Source organism: Theropithecus gelada, chromosome 17 (genome assembly GCF_003255815.1).
Source record: "Theropithecus gelada isolate Dixy chromosome 17, Tgel_1.0, whole genome shotgun sequence".
In the NCBI taxonomy this organism is placed as follows: domain Eukaryota; kingdom Metazoa; phylum Chordata; class Mammalia; order Primates; family Cercopithecidae; genus Theropithecus; species Theropithecus gelada.
In genome coordinates this window covers 53,179,495-53,189,058 of record NC_037685.1, presented here as the reverse complement: position 1 = coordinate 53,189,058, position 9,564 = coordinate 53,179,495, and the positions used below count along the sequence as shown (strand labels likewise).

The window sequence follows — 9,564 nt, the reverse complement described above, 5'->3', positions numbered from 1 at the left end:
GCGGTGTGAGGCGGGGCCCCGAATGGACTCGGCCTGCCCCTGGCTTTTCTCCCGCTGGGGCCCGAGTGCGTCCCTCAGGCGCCCGAGTTGTCCACGCAGAAACGTGGGCGTTGCTTCTCACGTCGGCGTCCCCAGGCCTTTCTTGCTCCTCTGAACTGGGACGGGCGTCGCGGGCCGTTTGGCCGTGGCTGTCCCAAGCCCCAGGCGCGGCTGACGGGAAACTTCAGACCCGGCTGGACCCCTGCGCCGGCTCTGGAACCGCGCAGCGGAGACGGTGCACGTCGCTCTTGCGTTTTCTCGTTAGGTAAAGCACTTGAAATTGCCTGATACAAGTTGAATCAGGAGTAAAGATAAAAGTACACAACAGAATGCAGAAAGCGCGTACTTAGCCTCACAAAGATGGAAGCATTCCAGAAACGTGAAGTACTGTTGTCCCAAGATTCTTTTTTTTTTTTTTTTTTTAAGACGGAGTTTCATTCTTTGTTGCCCAGGCTGGAGTGCAATGGTGCGCTCTCGGCCCACCGAAACCTCCGCCTCCCGGGTTCAAGTGATTCTCCCGCCTCAGCCTCCCAGGTAGCTGGGATTACAGGCATGTGCCACCACGCCTGGCTAATTTTTGTATTTTTAGTAGAGACGGGGTTTCTCCATGTTGGTCAGGCTGGTCTCGAACTCCTGACCTCAGGTGATCCGCCCGCCTCGGCCTCCCAAAGTGCTGGGATTCCAGGAGCGAGCCACCGCGCCCAGCCGTCCCAAGATTCTTTCTAAGCCTAGAATTTCTGGTTGTGAGTTATTTAATTTATTTATTTATTTATTTATTTTCCTTGAGAAACTGCAGTAGGCTTCTTGGAAGTAGACCAAGGGTGTCCAATCGTTTGGCTTCCCAGGGCCACATCGGAAGAATTGTCTTTGGGCCACACATAAAATACACAAACACTAAGATAGCTGATGAGCTTTAAAAAAATCGCAAAAAAATCTCATAATGCTTTCAGAAAGTTTACGAATTTGTGTTGGGCGGCATTCAAAGCCGTCCTGTGCCACGTGCGGGCCGGGGTTGGAAAAGCTTGAAGTAGACTGTCCATCATAGTCAGTAGAAGAGTATTAAAAAACATAGCTTAAAAAAAAAAGGCTTTACTAGCATTTAATTTATATTAAATATAGGTGGCATTATCCTCAGATTATTTCTTTTTTTTTTTTTTTTTTTTGAGAAGGAGTCTGGCTCTGTCGCCCAGGCTGGAGTGCAGCGGCCGGATCTCAGCTCACTGCAAGCTCCGCCTCCTGGGTTCACGCCATTCTCCCGCCTCAGCCTCCCGAGTAGCTGGGACCACAGGCGCCCGCCACCTCGCCCGGCTAATTTTTTGTATTTTTTAGTAGAGACGGGGTTTCACTGTGTTAGCCAGGATGGTCTTGATCTCCTGACCTCGTGATCCGCCCATCTCGGCCTCCCAAAGTGCTGGGATTACAGGCTTGAGCCACCGCGCCCGGCCATCCTCAGATTATTTCAACATGGAAGGTTTGTTACATGTATAAGCTGTTTTGGAAATAGCCTGGAGAATCCAGAAACCCTGGGTTGTATAACAACAGTTGTTCTGCCACCCATAGCTATTAGCCATGCTTGATTCCCTTCACTTTTCCTGGCCTCACTTTCCACATCTTTTAACATTTGTATATTCCACAAGATGTCTATTCAATTAAAATCTCAAGTCAAACCTTTTAAAAATCTGGTTACAACCTAGCAGAAAGGATTTCTCATTCTAAAAGTTGCTTCTTTCTATAACTTATGTGTCAACTAAACTGACTTAAATAGGGTTCATAATCCGAAATTATGGTTCAGAATAGTGGTTTTCAAAGTGTGGTCCCCAGACCAGCAGCCTCAGCATCACTTGGGTTTGAGAACCACTGGTTTAATATTATCTGAGCTAAAACTTTTAATTAAAAATATTTTATATATCTTTTACCACTGACTTTTAATACCTTTTGAAGCTATTTTGAAATGACCATTTCTATGTGGGTGACATTTGCCCTTACAGTAGTTAATTTTCATTTCAAAAAATTATGAGAAATTAACTCAAAATTGATCAGTGACTTAAATATAAGAGCTAAAACTATAAAACTATTAAAAAAAATCCACAGGTATAAATATTCTTGACCTTGGATTAGGCAATTCTTTCTTACATATGATACCAAAAGTACATGCAACCAAAGAAAAAATAAATTATATATCACCAACATTTAAAACATTTGTGCTTCAAAGTATACTACAAAGAATGTAAAATGATGAGGCATAGGATGGGGGAAAGTATTTGTAAATCATTTATATAATGTTTAGAATCCAGAATATGTAGAGGATCTTTATAATTCATGTGATAACCCGATTTTTAGGAATGAGCAGGCTGGGCACCGTGGCTCACGCCTGTAATCTCAGCACTTTGGGAGGCCGAGGCGGGTGGGTCACGAGGTCAGGAGATCAAGACCATCCCGGCTAACATGGTGAAACCCCGTCTTTACTAAAAATACAAAAAAAACAAAAACAAAAACAAAAATTTGCTGGATGTGGTGGCGGGTGCCTGTAGTCCCAGCTACTCGGGAGACTGAGGCAGGAGAATGGCATAAAACTGGGAGGCGGAGCTTGCAGTGAGCCGAGATTGCGCCACTGCACTGTAGCCTAGGTGACAGAGTGAGATTCTGTCTCAAAAAAAAAAAAAAAAAGTGAGCAGAAGATCTGAACAGACATTTCTCCAAAGAGATACAGAAATGGGTAATAAGATGAAAAGATGTTCAACATCATTAGTCATCAGGGGAATGCAAGTCAATACTACAATGGGATACCATTTCATACTCACTAGAATTGCTATAATCAGAAACAGGAACAATAACAAGTGTTGGCTAGGACATGGATAAATTGGAACCTTCATACATTGCAGGTGGGATGTAAAATATGCAGCCACTTTGGAAAACAGTCTAGCTGTTCTTCCAAAAGTTAAACATAGAGTTACTATATAATCCAGCAATTCCTTTCCTAGATATATTCCCAATAGAACTGAACATATATATCCATGCTAAAACTTGTACACACACGTTCATAGTGATGTTATTCATAAAAGTCAAAAAATGGAAACAATCCAAACGTCCGTTAACTAATGAATGGATAAGCAAAATGTTGTAGATGTATTATTTAGCCATAAAAAGTAATGAAATATTGATACATACTACTGCATGGATGAACCCTGAAAGCGTTATGCTAAGTGAAAGAGACCAGACACAAAAGGCTACATATTGTGTAATTTCCTTAACATGAAATGTCCGGAATTGGCAAATCCATAGAGACAAAATAGATTAATGGTTGCCAGGGACTGGGGAAAGGGAAGGGAGGCATGGAGAGCTGCTAACAGGCCCCATGTTTCTTTATTGGGATGATGAAAATGTTCTGGAATTACATACTGGGGATGGTTGCACAGCCTTGTGAATATACTAAAAACCACTGAATTACGTACCTTGAAAAGTTAAATTGTATAGTATACAAACTATAGCTCAAAAACTAATTTTGTTAGTACTTAAAATATGTAAATAATTTTTAAAGGTTGTGAGAAGCCACATATATATGGTATTATGCTGAGAAAAAGATTAAGCTGAAAATTTATTTTTTTATTTTTATTTTTATTTATTTATTTTTTGAGACGGAGTCTGGCTGTGTCACCCAGGCCGGAGTGCAGTGGCGCAATCTCAGCCTACTGCAACCTCTGCCTCCCAGGTTCAGGCAATTCCCCTGCCTCAGCCTCCCGAGTAGCTGGGATTACAGGTGCCTGCCATCATGCCTGGCTAATTTTTTTGTATTTTTAGTAGAGATGGGGTTTCACCATATTAGCCAGGATGGTCTCGATCTCCTGACCTCGTGATCTACCCGCCTCAGCCTCCCAAAGTGCTGAGATTATAGGCGTGAGCCACTGTGCCCGGCCTAACCTGAAAATTTCTTAGGAATTTGCTGGTGAACTTAAAATGTACAGGTCTTAAAGAAAATATATATTTGCCTTAAAGAAAATACATTTCTTAGATACTAGCAATACTACATTTCTTGGGTAATTAGCCCTCCTCCACCTCCCACCCCTCAAATTGCCTAAAATATTGACTTGATTTGAATGATACTTCCAGGAATCCTTGCCAGATTCTTTAGTAATTATTAGATTTACAGTATATCTATATGGTAGTTTCATTTCTCCCATGCTTCTGTCCAAGTCAAAATGTAGAGATGAATCTTGAAATTTTACCTCTTTTTTTTTTTTTTTTGAGATGGAGTCTTGCTCTGTTGCCCAGGCTGGAGTGCGGTGGCACGATCTTGGCTCACTGTGAGCTCTGCCTTCCGGGTTCACGCCATTCTCCTGCCTCACCCTCCCAAGTAGCCGGGACTACAGGCGCTTGCCACCATGCCTGGCTAATTTTTTGTATTTTTTAGTAGAGACAGGGTTTCACCACGTTAGCCAGGATGGTCTCAATCTCCTGACCTCGTGATCTGCCCACCTCAGCCTCCCAAAGTGCTGGGATTACAGGCATGAGCCACTACACCCAGCTAAAATTTAAATTTAAAATTGTGTAATTTCCTTAACATGAAATGTCCAGAATTGCAAATCCATAGAGACAGAAAATACATTAATGGTTACCAGGGACTGGGGAAAGGGAAGGGACGCATGGAGAGCTGCCATTAGAAGAAATTTATTTTTATTCTTCCCAAATAAAAATGTAATTACATTTTTATTTGGGAAGAAAGAATTGCAGTTTGAGGACCAGGTAGTCTTTGGTATGTCCAAAGAACAAAGAGAAAGTTTTTTTATCAAAAGGAGAAATGTTATGTAGTGCTCTTTGAGAAAGTTCACTGAAACTAGTGAGGTTCTGGGAAGCTGGCAAGTTCTAATTGGTGGGTAGCTGTGGTGGCCAGAATTACTCCTATGTTTGCAGCAAGTTATCTCAGCAGCTATAAATAAAATTGGCCTCAGGTTATAGCAGCCAATTTCAGCAGCCACTCTTTAAGCAATGTCGTGCGTCCTGAGTGCCTCCCCACCAACACACCCCAGCTTCTTGACTCTGTTTTAGTTGGGTGTGAGAAGAATGACTCAATTTGTATGATCAGCTTTTACTCTTCTGTTTCACTTTGCTTTGATATCTTTTTTTTCTGTCTTTCATTTTTTCCCTCAACATTTCGTTATGAAAATTTTCAAACATGCAGCAAGGTTTAAAGAATTTTATGGTGAATGTTACTCCTGCTACCTAGATTCCACCATTAACCTTTTTCTATAGTTGCTTTATCATGTACTTATCCATTTACCTATCTCTCAATCCATCTATCAAGCCATCTTTTTTTTAGAGGGACAGAGTCTCACTGTCAACCAGGTTGGAGTGCAGTGGCATGATCTCAGCTCACTGCAACCTCTGCCTTCTGGGTTCAAGCGATTCTCATGCCTCAGCCTCCTGAGTAGCTTGAATTACAGGTATGCACCACCATGCCCTGCTAGTTTTTGTATTTTTAGTAGCGACAGGGTTTCAGCATGTTGACCAAGCTGGTCTCAAACTCTGGACCTCAAGTAATCCACCTGTCTTGGCCTTCCAAAGTGTTGGAATTACAGGTGTGAGCCACAGCGCCCGGCCAAAGCTGTCTTATTTTATGTATTTTAAGCTAAATTACAGCTATTATACTTTCCCTGAAATACCAGCTTGCATATCAATTATACAGTTCAATATTTGTTTATAGTTCTTTTGAGATAAAATTTACAAAGCAGAAATCTCAGTGTACGTTTGCTGAGTTTTCACAAATGCATACACTTGTGTGACTCAAGCCCCTGCCAAGATATAGAACATTTATCATCACCCCAGAAAATTCTCTCGTGTCCTTTTCCATTCATTCCCTACCCCCCATCCCCAAGAAGCGACCTCAGTTCTGATGGTTTTCTACTATAAATTAGTTTTGCCTGTTTGAGAACTTTGTGTAAAGAAAACAGTGCATAATGTACTGCTTTACGTAAGGCTTCTTTCACTCAGCATAATTGGGATTCTTTTTTATTGCTGGATAGTACTTCATTGTGTAAGTATGCCACATTTTGCTTGTCCATTTTACTGATGGGTGTCTGGTTTGTTTCTTATTTTTCGGTATTATGAATAAAGCTGTGGCAAAGAAAAGAAAGGTTTAATTTGAAGAATGAGAGTCTCCTCTAAATTACCAGGTCCAGAGAGGCGTGGGAGTGAAACAGCAGTCACATCTCCTTTACCTTCTTGGGCTAAGTAATCATATCTTGAAACTTGCTTGCTATTGCCACAAGTAGCTGTAAATTAATCTAACAACGTCACCATCTGGATACTATAACCCATACAATGTAGCCAATCACTAATCAACATTATTTTCATAAACCAGTGAGAATTTCTGACAGACAGCTTTGTACCAGCCCACTGCCTGCCCCACTTTTTTGCCTTTAAAGATCTGCTTGAAACAAAGGCCAAAGGGAGCGCCTACTCAGGGTTATGAAGTCTGAGTCTTCTGGGCAGGCAGCCATCCTCATTTTGGCTCAAGTAACCTTTGTAGAATTATATTTTATGCCTCAATTCCTTCCTTTAGGTCGACAGCTGCTATGAACATTCTTATACAAATCTTTTTGTAGTCATATGTTTTCATTTCTCTTGAGTAAAAATTTTTGAGTGGAATTGCTGGGTCATAAAAGGTACATGTTAATTTTATGAAACTGCAAGACTTTTCTCCCAAAGTGTATCATTTTACACTCCCATCAGCAATGTGTGAGGACTCTGGTTGCTCTACATCTTTGCTGACATTATGTGTTGTTGGTCTTTTTAATTTTACACATTCTGATGGGTATGTGGTGGTTTCTGCCTTGCATTTTAATTGACTATTGCATACCTTTCTTCTACACTTGATACTGAGCTCCATGAAAATCAGGACAATCACTTGTACCCCCCTCTAGTGCCTGTCACTGTTCTTTCAGTGTCGTGGTTGTGAAATCAGTGTGAAATGAGGGCAATAACTTAATGTTTTGACATCTAGTTTTGGGAATTTGATGTGAAAAAAATTGAAACCTTGAAAATATATATAGATAAATTTGACCAGAAATGTTATTGAATAGTTATACTTTATTGGAATTAAGAATTATTTCTGGCCTGGCATGGTAGCTTATGCTAGTAATCCCAGCATTTTGGGAGGCCAAAGTGAGAGGATCACTTGAGCTCAGGAGGTTGAGTCCAGCCTGAGCAACATAGGGAGATCCCATCTTTACAAAAAATTTCATACTCAGTTGGGTGTGGTGGCACAAGCCTGTAGTACCAGTGAGGCTGAGGTGGGAGGATCACTTGTGCCAGAGAAGTCAAGGCTATAGTGAGCCGTGATTGTGCTACTGCATTCCAGCCTGGGCAACAGAGCAAGACATATCTCAAAAAATATATGTATATTTCTTATACCAAGAACATATTTACACTGCCAGTTTTTCCTAGGTATAAATGATGCAAAATGTGCACCTGGCTCCAGAGATAGATGAAGATGATCTTTATTCCGGCTATAATGACTACAATCCAATCTATGATATCGAGGTAACAAAAACTAGTTGTTTTTTTACATTGGTCTTGGTTAACCAGCTGGTTTATGAAGACTGTGGATTTGAGAGTTCTACTTTATTATGCTTTAGATTAAATAAGCTGATTCAAAAACCTAGAAAAGTGCTATTACAGAAGATTCTACTGACTTCCACCAAAAATAATAATTGCAGCAGAAGGAAAGATCATGAGACAGGTTACAAAAATGAATTAAGATGAATTATATATACTTGTATTCTTCAGCACTAGCTGTCCAAATGTGTAAAAGACTTCGATCACCTGAAGGTATTTAAAATTAGGGTTTTAAAAAAAATTCTAAAGTTGAAATGTCTTGTTTTTTTTGTTTGTTTGTTTGTTTTTTAATTTTTGTGAGTACATAGTAGGTGCATATATTTATGGGGAATATGGGATATTTTGATACAGGCATACAGTGTGTAATAATCACATAAGGGTAAATAGGGTTTCTGTTACATCAAGCATTTATCCTTTGTGTTTCAAACAATTTGATTATATTCTTTTAGTTATTTTTTTTTTATTATTATACTTTAAGTTCTAGGGTACATGTGCATAATGTGCAGGTTTGTTACATATGTATACTTGTGCCATGTTGGTGTGCTGCACCCATCAACTCGTCAGCACCCATCAACTCATCATTTACATCAGGTATAACTCCCAGTGCAATCCCTCCCCCCTCCCCCCTCCTCATGATAGGCCCCGGTGTGTGATGTTCCACTTCCCGAGTCCAAGTGATCTCATTGTTCAGTTCCCACCTATGAGTGAGAACATGCGGTGTTTGGTTTTCTGTTCTTGCGATAGTTTGCTAAGAATGATGGTTTCCAGCTGCATCCATGTCCCTATAAAGGACACAAACTCATCCTTTTTTATGGCTGCATAGTATTCCATGGTGTATATGTGCCATATTTTCTTAATCCAGTCTGTCACTGATGGACATTTGGGTTGATTCCAAGTCTTTGCTATTGTGAATAGTGCCGCAATAAACATATGTGTGCATGTGTCTTTATAGCAGCATGATTTATAATCCTTTGGGTATATACCCAGTAATGGGATGGCTGGGTCATATGGTACGTCTAGTTCTAGATCCTTGAGGAATCGCCATACTGTTTTCCATAATGGTTGAACTAGTTTACAATCCCACCAACAGTGTAAAAGTGTTCCTATTTCTCCACATCCTCTCCAGCATCTGTTGTTTCCTGACTTTTTAATGATCGCCATTCTAACTGGTGTGAGATGGTATCTGATTGTGGTTTTGATTTGCATTTCTCTGATGGCCAGCGATGATGAGCATTTTTTCATGTGTCTGTTGGCTGTATGAATGTCTTCTTTTGAGAAATGTCTGTTCATATCCTTTGCCCACTTTTTGATGGGGTTGTTTGTTTTTTTCTTGTAAATTTGTTTGAGTTCTTTGTAGATTCTCGATATTAGCCCTTTGTCAGATGAGTAGATGGCAAAAATGTTCTCCCATTCTGTAGGTTGTCTGTTCACTCTGATGGTAGTTTCTTTTGCTGTGCAGAAGCTTTTTAGTTTAATTAGATCCCATTTGTCAATTTTGGCTTTTGTTGCCATTGCTTTTGGTGTTTTAGACATGAAGTCTTTGCCCATGCCTATGTCCTGAATGGTACTACCTAGGTTTTCCTCTAGGGTTTTTATGGTATTAGGTCTAACATTTAAGTCTCTAATCCATCTTGAATTAATTTTCATATAAGGAGTAAGGAAGGGATCCAGTTTCAGCTTTCTATTTATGGCTAGCCAATTTTCCCAGCACCATTTATTAAATAGGGAATCCTTTCCCCATTTCTTGTTTCTCTCAGGTTTGTCAAAGATCAGATGGCTGTAGATGTGTGGTATTATTTCTGAGGACTCTGTTCTGTTCCATTGGTCTATATCTCTGTTTTGGTACCAGTACCATGCTGTTTTGGTTACTGTAGCCTTGTAGTATAGTTTGAAGTCAGGTAGCGTGATGCCTCC

At 40.4% G+C, this 9,564-nt stretch overlaps 1 protein-coding gene across 1 annotated transcript in view; it reads left to right on the top strand.

The window, feature by feature from the left end:
• Positions 1 to 923: 923 nt before the first annotated feature.
• The window catches only part of IFT88 (intraflagellar transport 88), a 125,468-nt gene continuing 116,827 nt past the window's right edge, over positions 924 to 9,564 (top strand). The window contains exons 1-2 of the mRNA XM_025364090.1: positions 924 to 942; positions 7,484 to 7,575. Of these exons, the coding sequence (XP_025219875.1) occupies positions 7,486 to 7,575 (90 nt within the window). The 5' untranslated portion in view covers positions 924 to 942; positions 7,484 to 7,485. The remainder of the gene's footprint in view (positions 943 to 7,483; positions 7,576 to 9,564) is intronic.